The sequence below is a fragment of the Centroberyx gerrardi genome, chromosome 13, assembly GCF_048128805.1.
Source record: "Centroberyx gerrardi isolate f3 chromosome 13, fCenGer3.hap1.cur.20231027, whole genome shotgun sequence".
NCBI lineage: Eukaryota > Metazoa > Chordata > Actinopteri > Beryciformes > Berycidae > Centroberyx > Centroberyx gerrardi.
The window spans coordinates 16,535,342-16,552,168 of record NC_136009.1 but is presented as its reverse complement, the minus strand read 5'-3'; the positions used below and the strand labels follow the sequence as shown (position 1 = coordinate 16,552,168).

The following is a 16,827-nucleotide window of genomic DNA, read 5'->3' as shown; positions in this document are numbered from 1 at the left end:
ATAGAAAAACCAGTCCTAGAGAAAGCAGAAGTGTGTCTGGCACAACGCAGACAAGCAGACAGACAGACTGAATGTTGTACTAATGGACTGGCAGCTGTGAGGTAAGGGCACCATCATATAATTATATTTCATATTTTCCACAGTGTAAGTCAGAGAGTTATAGTATTATAGTGTTAAACTCTCAATGTTTTGATATAAGCTCATCTTGGGCTTTTTACCTCATCTGCTCATGTACATTTCTTTCCCTTTCTTTCTTTAATTCTCTGAATGTATTATTATTTTTTTTAATTATTATTATGTAAATATATTTTTTGTTTATTTGTTTTAATATGTACAAATACACTAAATAAAGTTACATTTATCTGCAATGGTTAAAGGTCTATAGAATTTGAAATGTTAATAAGTGAATGAATAAAGAATTGCATATGAAAAATGAATGAATCCATGTTTTTACTTTAAATATATTAAGTAAATATATGTGTATATTTTCTATGTTACATTTGGACTTGTTGTGACATTCAGGGCTTCTCACATTAGAAACTAGGAAAAGAAAAAAAAAAAGAGCACATCGCTATACTGAACCCACACAACTGAGAAAGGCGGTTTTACACGGTGGCACTCTATGCTGGTGGTTGTGTGTGAAAAAGAAAGAGAGTTTGTGCAATTTCAGCTCAGAAATTCCAGTGCAGAATTGGCAACGATCAAATGTCAGCTGTTCAAATCCAACAAGTCAACATTTTTCTCTTCAACAGCACCATGGCGAGCAACTGTTCATTTGAGGAGGTGGACCACCTGATGAAATACCTGGAGCTGGTGATCTACTTACCCATATTCCTGTGCGGTCTGGTTCTGAACGTCATGGCACTGCTGGTGTTCTGTGTCTTCCTTCGCAAATGGACCGAGTCGACCATCTACATGACCAACCTGGTTCTGATGGACCTGCTCCTCCTCTTCCCCCTGCCCTTCAAAATGCACGCCACTAACCACCTGTGGCCTTCCAACCTTCGCTCGCTCTGCTCCTTCTTGGAGAGCCTGTATTTTGTCGGGATATATGGCAGCATCTATACCATCATGTGCATCGCCATGGACCGCTGGGTTGCTATCCGACACCCGTTCAAAGCCAAGCAGCTGCGCTCACCTAAAGTGGCCCTGATGACCTGTGCGGTGGTCTGGCTGCTGGTGCTGGTGGCGATCTCTTCAACAATCTCCCGCTTCAGGGAGACTGAGCAGAGGGACTTCCACTGCTTCCACGCCTTCTCAGAGAAAGGCTGGAGCCCAGTGGTAATCATCTGCCTGGAGGTGTTTGGGTTCCTGGTGCCTGCGCTGGTGCTGGTCTGCTGTTCGGTCCAGACCATCTGGGCACTTAAGAAGTCTGGACAGCACAGCTCCAAGAGCAGGGCCTGCGTGAAGATCATCTACAGCAGCCTGTGTGCCTTCCTGCTGCCCTTCACCCCCAGCCACCTGGCCATACTGCTGCAGTTCCTGGTGAGATTAATCACTTGCAGCTTAAATTTACCTATAGAGTGCATTTTACATTATGTGTCATGAAAAAAAACCCCACTTAAACAGAAGTGACTTTGAGAATAATAAAGAAAACGCAACTTACTATTGAGCCCTTGTAAAAAGCCCCACTTGTATATACTGTATATATTTTCAGGAATCTCTTCTTTCTTTACTTCTTTGTCTCTGACATTTGATATTTAAATTCTATTTGTAAAGCTTGATTGCTGCTTGTTTGTCTGTCTAAATGTCCGTTTATTGCACTGCACCAACCTCACCAAGTCAAATTCCTAGTATGTGAAAATGTACCTGGCGAATATAAATCTGATTCTGAGTCTGATATAGGTTGAGGTAATAACAATGGGGGGCTGCAAATAATGAGGAAGAAACTCTGGTCTTGTCTGGTGTTGATTGACAAAAAGTGACAAGTACAGGCATCAGGACAGAACTAACAAGTACTGCCGTGTAACATGCGTAGAGCAGTGTAACATGACTGAAAAATCTAGCGCAAGGGAGGGGGGAAAAAAGCATGATGGAGCAAGGAAATCAGATGCATGTAGAAATCATCTTCAAAATATCCTGACAATAAGACGCAAAGCCACAAAGCAAGAATTCACACTGTACTAACTCTAGTGTTTTTCTGAGATGAAAGGGATGATTCGTATGTGCACACCCTGTTTCTAACCACTCATATCACCCCAGGTGCGGCAAGATGTGATCGAGGACTGCGGCGCGAAGACCAGGATCAGCCTGTTCATACAGACAGCTATGTGCCTGGCCAACATCACCTGCTGCCTGGACGCTCTGTGTTACTACTTCATCGCCCACGAGGTGAGGAGCACCACAAACACATTCAGGCCGTCCATAACCAGCCGAAGGCCCACCTTTAGCACATCAGAGGTCTGAGCAAGTCAAGCGAAGATCTCACTCGTCTTTAGGTTTTAAGCTTTGAAAGAGTAGTGAAACTTGATAGGCAGCAGTGGTGTAGTTTTTGCAGAGGAGAGGATTTTGTGATTCTACCACCCATTATGATTGTATTATGCGTCAATAGGTTGGTAGATAGGTATACTATGTACGCCCTAAGAGTAATAGGTGGGGATGCAGTGTGCCTGAGTATGATCTTTACCACACCACTCATAGTAATGCCCAAATGAAGTGTGGGAAACAGATGTGACATGGAAACAGATGATAAGCGATCTGGTCCAGTGACAGGAAGCCAACAGTCCCTTTTGTGTCTGTAAACAGCATTGAACGTTCTGCCACCCAAAATCAAGAAAAACCACAAGTAGGCCACAGTGCGACACATTTCTGAAATGGTTTCAGGACATATACGGGGCAAGCACATGAGATGGTTAAAAGCACTCAGGTCGTAACCCTAACCCAAACCCAGTGCTACACATCGGTCATGACCAAATAACCGTCCCAGTGTGATTCATTTTAAATCAGTATGGCTTGGCACCCACTTACATTGCAGAGCTTTTAACTCCCTTTATACAGAAGTGAAGCCGTAGATACATAAATGAAGATTAAAGACAATTTGGTTGTGCCAATTTGGTTAAGGAGATACAATTAACAAATTATGTATCTTCTTCTAAGACAGAACTGAAAACTCATTTTCATAAACTAATGCTTTTACTTCATAAAATAATGCGTATTATTATTATTATTATTATTATTATTATTATTATTATTATTATTATTATTATTATCATTATTATTATCTTGATTGTTGAAATGTTTTGCTTTGTTCTTCAGCACTTTGTAACTTACTTCAGAAATGGAGAAAATTTAATCCATGACTGACACAGAATAAACTGTAAAGATACAATCAGAAATGTATTTTACCATATCAATTTTGGGTAGACTGGCACATTTTTGAAGAATTTGACGTTGAGGTGGGCTATGTTTGCATAGTCATCCAGTAAATCACTATATAAACAGTAACAGGGTGACAATGTTTCAATAGGAGGTGTCGTACTACAATGACAGATTGGAACTTGCTTCACATAATAAATAAAAACAGGAAATAAACCAGAGTTAAACATAAATACTTAACAAGCAGTAAAATTAAGGAACTTTATTACTTTATTATTTAGTAGTTAATAGTTGGAAAGTTTGTTTTTTGATATAATCCAGGTTGACTTTTGTTTATGTTTATTCTTTCACCTTTTCTTAGCCTCACTGCAATGTATATATGTGACATGCTATTGGGTACAATGTATGCAAATGTATTTTTTTTAATTAATATTTGAATTTGTATGATGCATGCACAGTCGACAGAGCCTGTGTAATATTGTTTATTAAATTATGAAAGGCCAGCTTCTAGCTTCAGGCTGTTTTTTAAATATAAAACAAGCTACATTTGAATGTGAAGTGCTACATTGTACATTTTGTTACCTCTGTTTGCTCATGAAGAACAGTGTCACCTTCTGGTAATGATGGACGGTGTTCATATTTCTGCATGGCACTAGCATTATTAAAGGGGAATTCATATTATGTCATTCCTATTGTCTAGAATATCCAATAAATATCTGTGAACTTGAGAAACTCCCTTCCAAAGCCAGAAACAAGAAGTGACCGTGTTTTTTTTGTTTTTTTTTTTCATTTACATCCCTTACTTGCTATTTAGGCAAATGCATTTTGCACCTCCTCTGTGTTGAGTTTGATGTCATTTGGTTTCTGTGTCCAATTCACCTCTGTTTGTCATGATGTTTTTGTCATGAATGTTTTTATAAAGCCATGGGGTTTCTTGATCTCACCTGCATTTTGTATGTCTGGCCTTTTTTTCCACTTTTTTATGGTCATTTGTGTGTGCCAATAAACTAAACCTAGACCTAAAAATGATCACAAAGATGTAAAATCTTGAACAGCTCTAAAGATAATGATTAGCACACTGGATTTTGTCTCGGCACAGAAGGTTTGTCTGTGTTTCAAAGGAGCTTTATTCTAAAGCTGTGTTATCAGTTCTGAAACTCTAAGTGTTGCTCACTCCAGATTTTATCTTCTGATGACATTACACATCAACTCTATTGTTCTATCATTTCTTCCCTTCTGAGAGAACTGTTCCTTTTCAGAAATAATAACTTGAATGATATTCCCTTTGAATTCAAATGAAAGTGGAATGTGTTGAACCACAAGGAATTCAAATTGTGATGTGCAAGATGAAGTTAACGTGTTGAAGCAACAACTTCTGCATTAGCCATTAATAACATCATCCACACATATCAAGCATCACAGATTAATATATGCATAGCATGTCCTAGAGAGAGAGAACAGCACAGATTGGGGCTTGGCATGTCCCAGTTACATAATGCCTGCATCAGTTGTGTGCAATATGACTGTACAGGAAGTGTCTACAAAGCACAAATATTGATATTCTCTTTTTAAAAGCTAGCTGCTGGTTTTCAGTGCCACATTGTAAACATGATCTCCAGTTATACAAGCCTGTAAGTTACAGACTGGTGATTTGTATGCTTTACTGAAACTTTTACTTTTGAACATTCAAAAGACAAGAAAATGTTTGATTTGTTGAATTTATTCTTAAAGCAGCAAGATATTACAAGCAGAACTGACTGTACAGCAGGAGAAAGTATCCAAGACAATGATATATGAGCACATACCACAGGTCTCTCTCAACAGAGACTGATTTGCTCCAGATCATACAGTAGAAAGAAACCTTAATTGTTATTTAAGGTGGGACGGATGAACATGGTAGAGATAATAATGACAAGATAGTAAGGATTGGGAACTGGCCACAGCTAAAGACAAGAGGCAAATCCAACCATGAGGAGGAAGAGCAAGACAAAAAGAGTTTTAGCCTTTGATATCATCTACAGTAGGCCATCTAAACTATAAAGCATTCTTTCTAAATATTTAATAGATCCTTAACACTAAGCATAGCATTGGTGACTGCAGACTTTGGTTCCTTCTGTCCATCAAAAGCACTGCTACTAAATACAGTCTAAAGCCATGGGATATCCAGGGAGTAGGAAAGTGGAAGATACCAAAGGAAATAGACGAACCATAAAGAAATGATCATTCACAACACAAGTTGATTTCAGATAAAAATCTATGCATGTAACAATATGAAATCCAGGAGAAAATCCATTTACAGTATATATTGCTTAGGAACAATCAACAAACAAAAGTTACTTACACAATTTGTCAATGATAAGTACCGGCAAAGAAACGTCTAAACTACATGAGGTATGTTTTGCCATTTTCTGACATCCAAAACAAAATTAATCAGGAAACAAATATTGACAAGTGCACAGTGCAAGCAGCCTGTTTTTTGCCCCCAGGTATCGTCACCATTACCCACAGTGCACTGGGTTAAAAAAAAAAAACCACGAGGACATACTGTATGTAAAATAAATTTAAATCAAGTCAAGTTTCTCGATGCAGATGTCACAAATTGACACAAATCAACACCTTTTGCGCAACATGACAAGCTACAGATATATCTGAATACATTTATAACATCATCCAAATATACAGACCATCTGAATACAAAAGACCTGAACATCAAACATGAACAATAAGAGAGCAATCCTTGAGACTTGAGACAAAAAAAAGAAAACAGAAAAAAACAAAAAAAACTCGGAAACTGACGGACAAATACTCGCTCATAAAGTGCAGTAAAAAGCCTAAAGAATTCAAGAGGTATGGTTTGAAATTGGCTTCAGAGTTGGATGGTTTGAGAATCCCGCATCAGGTCTAGATCCTGTCGCAGATGACAGTCTCAACCACAAAAGTGTTCTCGAAGTGACGGATGCTGTGGCACTTCTTTGTCTCGCGCCTGTCAATACCTGGAAGGAAACAGAAGAGACTTTCAGGAAATGCGTAGTCTACCGAAGCAGTAGAGGAGATTTGCGGTTTCCATATCACTTGAACTGCTACCATTCTGCCTGCAGTCCTGGTCTTTAATCTGTCGTAGTTTATTCTCAAAATGCAAACCCATATATGTACTCCAGAGGAAGTCTGTAACATGAATTTCTACAACTGTCAGGCCAGTGGGTAATGCAGCGTCTACAAAGATATTGCTCATACGCAACACTCGCCTCCTCCACAGTGTGTGGATCTGTCCTGCGTACTATAAGTGACTCACAGAGCAGGAAGCTCCCAGGCTGAGCCCACACACACACACACACATACACACACCAACTGACATGATAATCATACGAGGAGCTGCTAGAGGAGGGTTTTACACTGTGGGAGGCTGCCTGAAATCTTCACACATGCACAAACGCACAGACGTGGAAGGAACTCCTTATCTGGTCCTGGCGTTATTCATTTTCTTTAGGTTCACTCCCATAACAGACACACTCTCACTAAAACAAACTGCTCACACCCGTGGATGCCCACTGACTCACTAGTGGAATACTTTTCTCACTTCATGGTACAGAGAGCTCCTAGCACATAATCACATGACTTTGCGTCTCACATCGGCTGCCGTATGCGATGTGTGACACATTAGCGGAAATGACCCAGCACTCGTTACACATTATTTAGCATCTCACATTGCCGAGGGACTACCTTGCATGAAAAGGGGGCGGCTGAATAGATAGGAAGGGAAGTGAATAAACTGGGATGTGTGTGTGTGTGTGTGTGTGTGTGTATTTGCACTCACGTCGGCGCTGGTTGCGGCGTCTGAGGCGGTAGGTTTCTTTGCCGTAGCAGAGCCTGTGGATGAATGGGCCCAGCTGCCGCATGTTCCTCACCCTGCCTGTCACCACCATCTCCTCCTGGATGATGTAGGTCTGAGGCAGGTATGTCCCTCTCTGTGGGAAGGGAACAATCACATCACAGAGGTTACTACATTGACGCGCACCCATTATACTGTGCTTTCACGTAAAAAAAAAAAAATGAATCACCCTGTCCTTCTGCAGGCAGCAGACAGGAAGGGAGGTGGGAACACGCTGTCCTTCACTCACTCAGACAGCCATTTATCTCTAATAACGCTCTGACAGCTGCTTTACAAGGCACAGCAGCGGTGAATATGGCAACTCACCTTGACGTTGACAAGCAGCTCCCACAGATTCCGCGGAGGCATAACCAAGGTCGTGTTCAGCTCAATGACGTAGCACTTGTCCAGTGCAATGTCGTGATAAGCTGTGAGGCCCTGGAATGTGAAAAGTCAAAACATGAGCCGTGTTGAAGCAGTTTGACATGAAAAGACAGTGAGAACCCGTGAGCATTACTGAAACTACTGCAGTAAAGTAAGCAGGGATGATTGTCTCTCTTACCCTGTGAAAATCGTGGATGATGTCGGCGGGATCACTGCCTCCGAAGTGTGGCATAGGTACGTTGATCTGTTCGTAGTTGTCATCAAGGTAGATGCCGACGTTCTCCTCAAGTTCTTGTCGGCCCCTCAGTGGAGCGAACACCGAGTCCTCATAGACAACCCGACAGTGGAACAAGCTGTCTTCTGGGATCTGCTAGATGAAGGCAAAGCAACCGAGTTAGCATGTGGCGGTTACTTTAACTTGATGACAGTTTTTTTTAACGATTATGTTTTTTAACATCTTTTTACATGTTGCACTATTGGAAACATGACCTAACCTGAGGTATGAAGTAGTAGCGATACACATAGATGGAGGCCAGCACCAGTCCCGACATGAAGACCACCAGGCCAAAGGTGAGGCAGCACAGGCCGTTCAGGAAGGACCTCTTGGGCCTGAGAGGGAGAACCAGCTCCTCCTGTTGATAGAAGAGCAACTTGGTTACAAAACAGGCCGAGGTCGACAAGGAAAGGTTATTTAAGCTTTAGATTATGGTGTGAGCAGGGTACACCGATCCAGTCTATTAGACCATGATGAATGTCACAAGGCCATATAGCTTAAGGTATATTGGCCCATACAGTATAATGCCTATCACATCCAACAATACAGTGCTGCATGAGTGAACAAAATGTTCCCTCACACTGCCATGCTTTCCTGTGCAAAGTCCAAATCGTAGCAGAGCTAATTCTGACAACTGGTGGTTGCCAAGCAGTTAGTCAGCGGAGGAGATCTGGTAGACGTAGGCCGGACTGGGATGAGCCACGCCAGATGCCCACCCACAGTCTCTCAGTCAATCTGCTGCCTCTCCGTACTACTGTTGCTACGGAGAATCGCAGAGGAGGCGGCAGATTGTGCCAGGCTCTGACGAAGATGCTGGCACGTGGCTGTCTGGTGCTATTCTTAGAGGCCTACTTCCACGCTCCATATTTGTAGATAGTTAGCTGGCACTCTCAGCGGGAGTCAAAAATGAGAACAATTACGTGGAGCAGAGAGTCCCTAGACAGAGGCGGTCGTATTAATAGGTCTACACACACCGCCTCTGACGCCTAGCCCACCGTGTCGGCCAATCAGAGCCACACAACGTTGAGATCATGTGTTGTATATCTGTTGACAGGGTAAACGGGTTCAAATAAACTTGTATAAGTGATGCATGCGTCATATATGTACTTTACTGTGTACAGAGTGTATTTGGGGAAAAAAAGACCAGGCTTAAACAGGCTTAGATTGACGCAGCCCATTGTGTGCCAGATGCCAAATTACATTTTGAACTCATGGTCCCTCCAATGAAGAACTCATATCTACACTGAGGAGTTTCTCCAGACTCTATCCGTCCTATTCATAAGATACAGGAATATTTCAAATATACCTACGACTAGAATATCTACCCATATTTTTGCTCATGTCAGCACTTATGTTGGTGTTTAATCTCTTTGGTTATACTGCTATTATCTTAAGCTATTAACTGCTATATACTGCTATCTAGACACTATGTGGGGCAGAGAGCAGGTGCACAAAGGAGATCGGTGCCTTTTTGTGCAAAAATGTTGTTCAAATGTGAAATATCAGTGTTATCCTCTCTACCCGAGCCTACACCTGTCATTCAGACACGACCACTGTACACCATGATCCTGGATTACCACGCTCACGTCAAAGATCCGGCCCTCTCAGACGCGACCTGCAGGAATCATGTGGTAACAGCACCTCGGCGGTGACGTAATGACTGGCGCAGTGATTGCATCTGACGGCGCAGTTGTTTTCCCAATTCGACAATTATTATGCCTATTTGCAACCCTACCGACTAGGGGAAGGGGAATTTTAAATATAAATGCGTTATGAATCTAAGAGTGACGGTCTCATATTCTCCTTAAAAGACTGACAATGACAGCACTTCTCCCATCTGCAGTGTCCCCAAACAAAGGTGACGTAATGTCAACATCCCCAGGCTGTGCTGGCCTGCAAGTTGGTGTCTGTTTCGATGTTAGGGAGAGACATCTTTCCAATAACGAGGGCTTCTGTTACAAATATTGACCTATATGACTGCACCACCAGCTGCAACATAACAAGCTGACATACCGCAGTGTAACCTGGTGTGAACCACTAAGGTACCGGGGTGTACTGGAAGGTAAACTGACCTAAAATCATTTCCACAGCTGTTTATTTGCAGAATACACTTTACCCACATTTTTAGGTCGTCATAAATTCACATAGCCTGCATCATAGTGAGAAGTATCAGGATGAGGTAAGTTACACGAAGATATGGTCTTTAGAGGCAAAAAACATAAATGAATGCTTTTCTGAAAGTATATTAACTTCTGTTTATGTTGGTGGTTGTTTTCCTTTTCATGATCATTCTTTACCGCATTAAATCTCATCACGTGCTGTGTTGATACATGAATAGGCTATTATGTTAAGCAATAGGCTAATAGCCCCACTCTTTCATTTCACCAAATATCATAGCTGAGCATGATTAATAAGCATAGGCATAATTTAGTTATATGCACTGGTAAAAAGGGTACATAATTATACGTAACAAAAAAGCATATTTACATGACAGAAAATACCATAACATGAAACAAAGACAGAGATTCTGTAAACTCACGTGCGCCTGAGGTATAATAATCTTGTCTCCATCGTTCTCCTTTTCAGGCTTCTGCGCCGAAACAGGCTGGAAAGTTATCTTCACCATGTCTGTATGTTTGCTTTGTCTGTCTGTTTTAGTGCACTGGTTTCATCCACCGAGCCGGGAGGAATATATAGCGGCGGCACCGTCTCGCCCCCGCCTGCTCACACGGGCTGTGTGACCTCAGAGGAGCGTCCGCTCTGACGAACAAACTGTGTGTGGGTCTGCAGGAAAATCCTCCTCTCCGCTATCAAAATAAGAGTCGAGGAGCAAATTAAATGTATAAATATCAAACAATATTCATTCTTTATGTATTCTCTATCATAAAATTAAATGTTTTTCAATGTTAGAAGTTGTCCTAACGGAGAAATCCCCTCGTTTCTCCCATTCGTCGATGTCAAAGCCCCCCGGGTCTCTTATTCTGAAGGTAAACTCCAGATATGGTAGTGCGTTCCGTATTTTATTTAAAGCTGCCTCTCCTCTCCGTAACACACTGATCATCCGGAAATGCTATGATGTTTCAAGCATCGACAGCACTGCTGCTAGAAACAAGACAAGACTGCAAATAAAGTTATAATAATCATGATCATAATATAATTAGCTTGATTTTCACTCTTCAAGCACTTTTCAATACAGTCTGAGAAAGCTGCTTTATGAATTACTATAGCTAATAATTACCATGCACTGGTAAAACGGGTAGCCTACATATAGCCTACATAAACAGAACATATTTTACATGAAAGATGCCATAACATTGCCATAACAGAAAATGCCATAACATGAAACAAAGGAAGATATTCTGATCTGAATTTCAATGAAGTCTCTCCAGAGCATCATCAAACCCACTCTTTTTCATGAAGGGGGTCTTCTATAGACAATGTTACACCACATGTACTGAAAATGTTTTTTGTCTTGAAAAGCATTATTAGATCTATGAGTGAACATCAAAGCAAATCCGAGTGTGTGGTTACAAATTCACACAAGGATTCTCAAAAGATAAATACGTTTTTGTAGATTTCAGGAATAAATTCTTGAAAAGTCATTGTCAAAGATCAGATGTGAACATTTCAATGACCACATTTAAACACAGCCTTGAGTTATCAGCAGTGCAAGCATTTCCCACCTATCAGTGGAGGTCACTGACCAAACAACTACAAATCTTAATGCCTCTCTCCCTTAGAAATGCAAACCCCACAACACATGCAAATTCGCTCAGACATACACACAGCTTCCATCAGCATATGTGACTAGTCATGGCAATGTGTCCATGTGATTCACTACAGACGCTAGTATTTTGAATTAAAAAAAATAAAGGGGTGTTTTGAACACTATTATGGAAACTTAGGTTAGTGATGCAAAAACTTTACTCGTTCTTTGGTCAATTGCTTACAACGTATCGGGTTCAGGCAGCTCATTGATTTCTCAATCCGGCTATAGGCTCTTTACATTGTAATGATCTATAGGTAGCCTACTGAAATTCCTCAGAGTGGCGCTGTACTTGACAAATGGCGCCCATCTTCCAATTCAAATGAGTTTCCAAAGGTTGGAGAGTAGTCCCTACTGGTCCTAATGGGTGGGCTGATGGCTCACAATCAAGCATGAAATACACGAAAAGGTGACTAATGATGCAGTGTGAAAATTGCCAGTAGACAGTGAGATGATCACACATTATTAGTTAATGTTAATAGATATTAATATTAAATACTAAATGTTCCCGATGAATGCCATGCTTGTGGGTGTTGCAGTTAGCCAGATGTTGTAGGAACAGCTGGTCAGACTAAATTACATGTAGACATTGCATATTCCTGTTGTTATAGCCTATGTTTGCGTCCAAATGTAAAATAAATGTGTTTTTTATAGGTCTATCCATTTTTTAATGATAGTTGTATCCGCTGTATGCTATAACTGAAGTTGTTTAAATGTATGCACACCTCATATTTGAATTTAACTTAGTATTTCAAGTCTTCCCTCTGCAGTCAGACAGAGTTGCACTTGGGACAAAAGCCATGACCGACCGTTGGCGGGTACGAGCACTGCGCGCACTCGCTGTCACACTCGCGTAGCTAGTTCACCTATTCACATGTAAATTAACCGTCATATATACCTAGTACATGCCCTCTCGAAGCGGCAGTAACAAGCCTAGTGTCCCTCTGCACGCTTTGTTGGCAGCTGGGGTCGCCGGCCATCTGTCCCATTGACAAGTTGTAACGGCTCTGTGGATTACGACAAGCTTCAGGCTTTTCTTTTTGGCAGCGCCTGGGTTAAACTTCAACATGGCCCCCATCCGTAATAACACAAACGGAATGGACAGAGATGATAAATATAGTGGCACCAAAGCTGACAGAAAGGTAAGGGCATAGGCTATTTGAGGGCTTATTGGTATTATATATGTTCTTAAAGCTGGCAAAATCTCTCAAATGTGCCGTACTGTTTTTACAGATCAGGAAACCTCTGGTCGAGAAGAAAAGAAGGGCTCGCATCAATGAAAGTTTACAAGAACTCCGAGTTCTCATTGCAGGCACAGACGTAAGATGATATGCAAAATGTTTTTTCCTCCTTATTTTACACTGGGTTGTTCTTGAAAACGACTTGGACGGTCTTGAATAACTGAGAAACTAAAGCAGAACTATTTGTCACCCACAGTTGCAATCAAAGATGGAGAATGCCGAAGTGCTTGAGATGACAGTGAAACGGGTGGAGAACATCCTGCAAAGCCAGGCTCAAGGTAAACGTTGGTGTTTAGCCTACTTGAGAATACACAATTGTCAAAAGCAAAAGTTCAGTTAAAATTAGGCTACTTTTAATCGATAGCCATTAAATAGGTTAATACGCCTAATAACAAATGTCAGTCTTCTGCCAAGCAGTAGTTCTTAAACATGTGACTAAACTAAGTGGTTGCTAAGCGACATATAAGTACCGGTGCTTTTCGGTTATAGCGCATTAATATTTAAATTAATTGTCACAGGTGTGAGTGTATCAGGAACGTTACAACGGCTTCGAACGCGACTCAGCCAATCAGAACTGAGGACCGGGTGTTCGGAACTATCCGTTTAATAGTTGGAGTTTTCCCAGTTTGTGTGTTGTTTATTAGGGTTTCTATCTAACTCTAATGTGTGTTGTGTTTCCCCAGAGGTGGACGCGGTGAACCGGGAGGCGTGCGAGAGGTTTGCAGCGGGCTACATCCAGTGCATGCACGAGGTGCACACTTTTGTCTCCAGCTGTCCGGGAATAGACCCAGCAATCGCCGCGGAGTTGCTGAACCACCTCCTGGAGAGCATGCCCTTGAACGACGAGGACCGTCTCCGGGTGATGCTGTCGGACATCATGGCGGACTGTCCCGGCAGCAACAACAGCAGCACTTGGCCCCTGCCTGAGAGCATGTACACGGCTCTGGTGTCCCCGGCCCCCTCCACCTCCTCCACCGACGACCTCTGCTCTGACCTGGACGACACAGACTCCGAGCAAAGCCATATTTCTGCAGAGGAGGTTGACAGCCAGGATGTCTTGAGTTTGCCTTCTTTAACGTATTCCAAGTCAATGTGGAGACCATGGTAGATGATTAAAAACAGGAATAGGCCATGCATGTTTTAAAATAGAGGAATAATGCTTTGTGCTAGGCTGTTGTGTGGGATAGGCCTACTGTAAGTCAGGATAAAACTGCTGGCATGACAACTTTGACAGCTTGTTGAATGGCATTTGAGAAGCTCTTCTTTATTCTGGAATTGCAATTAAACTAAAAATTATTTAAGAAATTAACTATGTATTTAAATCCGCTTTGCAGAGGTCAGTAACTGACTTGTAGGGTCTTCATTTGGAAGTGTATTGGTTTATACCTTCAATGAAGGGGGGGGGTAAATGCATATGTAAATATTTACTTGTTCAGTATTGCATGGCAGTATAGAAGATACCTGTCCCACTAGTAATGCAGAGTTAGTCATGTGTAAATTATTTCGTATTTAGGATGTCTGCAACTGTGTATTTATAAATGTCAAATGACTTGTTATTAGGCTACCTCAGCTGATTTTCCTATGCTCAAACTCTTACACTGACTTTTCAATAAATGTCTTTTGATAAATCCCCTTTGCTTTAATCCTATTTGCTTTTCCCTATAAACTCAGTTAGGCCTATGTGGCTAACAATTAGTTCATTGTGTTACATAAACTCCTGCTGGTACAAAGAGCTCAGCTAATTCTTGGCCAGTGAAGCCCCCCCATTCAAACAGGTTGCATTTCACACACAGAGGGATCACACCAACTGTTCACAGATGTTGTTTTCAAGATATTAGTTATAATGCTGCGATTGTGGGCCATTTGTGTGCACTCTCGAAGATCCCTCAGCACATCGTAGGCATTTATGAGGTGTGAATGAGTAATCCACTCACTCATTCCTTATATGGCTTCTCCTAGGACTTGACAAATGGGTTTTATAACTCGGCTTGTGTTCAGCTTTTTGGCGTGGAAGTCCTGTCTTCATTTCTGAAGGGAAATAAAAGATAATTTGCTTACTTATGGGCTATAACTCAGACTATACAATTTCTCATTTTATTTCATTTTATAGGCATAGGTTTGCTGTGTGGATCACCTTTCAACACAGGACAATGTAAAGCTCTTTTCTCATCTGTGGACCCAAATTGCCAAGTTCCATATACAACTGTTTTGATTTTCTGAATCTGCCTCTATACCAGCAGGAGGCAGATTTAGCAGGATCAGGAGTCCAGTGTTCATCCACTGAGACGCTTTTCAAACTTGTCTGTATTTTCAGACAGATCTTCTGTAGGCCTGGTGAGAGCAACAGACACTGTTCTGCCTCCGCACCATCAGCTCCCACAGCTACAGATGAATAAGAAAAGAAAGCAATCCTTAACCCGGTCTGGGTCCTGCTAATCTCTGCTCAGCTGCCACCTCTTCTGTTCCTGTGATGTCCACTACTAGTGTTACTTCTTACACTGTCCGCACACACAAAACATTCGTCCTATTTAGAGGGAATCGTTGCCTCTCATGTGAAATTAAATGAATAGGGATTAATAGTTTATAGTGTGTGTGGACAGGATGTTTTCATATATGGTGGTCTTGGAATTGAGTGCAGTTCTGAGACACTCGGCATCTAAGATTTGACTTCCCATCCGCCCAAACTGTTATGTGGGTCTACTTTCTGTCTTTTTAAATATTTAGCCACCCTGAGGTTCTTACAGTAGGAGCCTATGCAAAGATACTGAATAGCCTATTTGGATAACTCTCTTTTAGCCTAATATCAAACTCACAATACGTCTTCTCAGCCTGAAACACTTCAGGATCTTCCTCTCAGATGTGTGTTGTGATGCCTGGATATAGGGTAGACCGGATTTGCGGAGGTGTAAATGACCGCTGCGGGAGGGCAGCTTTTGAAATTTCGCACCTCGTCCTCAAACTGGAGGAAGTAAGGTGTGAACAGAGGGGAGGGGGGAGGGTGTGTGTGTGTGTGTGTGTGTGTGTGTGTGTGTGTGTGTGTGACCGTGGCCGCTTTGATCAAACCTGCTGAGGCATGGAGTCTGCAGTAGATACCATCTGCAATGTGATTTTAGGGGTCGGACATTACAGCATTGCATTGATGCAGGGAGGTAACGACTTTCCCAGGAAGGGGAAGAGGAACGAATTACTGCTTCAATGTCAGTTGTAATATTACAGTAATCAATCAAAAAAAGAATTAACTTTTGTCCCCCCCCCCCCCCCTAAATATCAGATTGAAGTTGTGGGCTATTATTCAAAAACTATATGAATTATCCCCAGCCTGTGATTTGTTTGGTCATAGCCAAACTGTTTGTCATCTTCACACACTAAGCTAGTTTGGATGAGAAATAGCAGAAAAGTTTACTTTCTCCGAGTGAAAGTGGGCTAAATTCCCACTGATTTTATCGAGCAAAAAAAATGAATATCAGACATTAACGGTATTTGGTTTCCCTGCTCATTCACAGTCAGATAAAGGAGTTAACCTGATTTTTGAACGTAAGAGAGGAGGCAACCGGTTTTGGGGGGTGTATCGGAAAAGTAAGATGTAACGATGTTTGCTTTTTTTGAGTAACGAGCCAAACACTGAATACATTGTATTTCATCGTATCCCTACGTCAGTTCAGGCTATATCAAATGTTTCACTCCCCCCCCCCCCCCGCCCGCCCCCCGCCATTTGCAAATTGTCCATCTGCGGGCAACAGGCAATAACTTATCAAGTCGTTTACACTCATTAATTGGTCATCGGCTCTTAAACAACTGCAATCTTAAATGAGTCTAAAGCATTTGTCCAAATTAGCCTAATATATCACTCTGCAAACAAGCTCTCAGTAAAACGCAGTGAATTGACAAACATTATCCAATTGGCCTGCATGGAAGAAACAAAGCTGCTTGTCAGCCTGCAGTTTTCTGTCTAGAGACTCTTCTCTGTTCCATCTTCTAT

At 41.7% G+C, this 16,827-nt stretch overlaps 3 protein-coding genes across 3 annotated transcripts; 2 read left to right on the top strand and 1 right to left on the bottom strand.

Moving 5' to 3' along the window:
- The first annotated feature begins 26 nt into the window (after positions 1-26).
- On the top strand, positions 27-4,258 carry LOC139931587 (G-protein coupled receptor 55). Its single transcript, XM_071925131.2, has 3 exons — positions 27-101; positions 753-1,485; positions 2,203-4,258. Exons 2-3 carry the CDS (start codon positions 757-759, stop codon positions 2,404-2,406), a joined length of 933 nt encoding a protein of 310 aa, XP_071781232.1. The 5' UTR covers positions 27-101; positions 753-756; the 3' UTR covers positions 2,407-4,258.
- Positions 4,259-5,028: 770 nt separating this feature from the next.
- On the bottom strand, positions 5,029-10,491 carry itm2cb (integral membrane protein 2Cb). The gene is made up of 6 exons (XM_071925105.1): positions 10,381-10,491; positions 8,062-8,199; positions 7,746-7,937; positions 7,511-7,621; positions 7,130-7,280; positions 5,029-6,308 (listed from the first exon to the last, which is right to left on the bottom strand). The coding sequence occupies exons 1-6, from the start codon at positions 10,465-10,467 to the stop codon at positions 6,217-6,219; spliced, it is 771 nt and encodes a 256-aa protein (XP_071781206.1). The 5' UTR covers positions 10,468-10,491; the 3' UTR covers positions 5,029-6,216.
- A 1,983-nt stretch (positions 10,492-12,474) lies between these two features.
- hes6 (hes family bHLH transcription factor 6) lies at positions 12,475-14,445 on the top strand. The gene is made up of 4 exons (XM_071925139.2): positions 12,475-12,749; positions 12,841-12,927; positions 13,045-13,126; positions 13,532-14,445. Exons 1-4 carry the CDS (start codon positions 12,675-12,677, stop codon positions 13,954-13,956), a joined length of 669 nt encoding a protein of 222 aa, XP_071781240.1. The 5' UTR covers positions 12,475-12,674; the 3' UTR covers positions 13,957-14,445.
- The last annotated feature ends 2,382 nt before the right edge of the window (positions 14,446-16,827 follow it).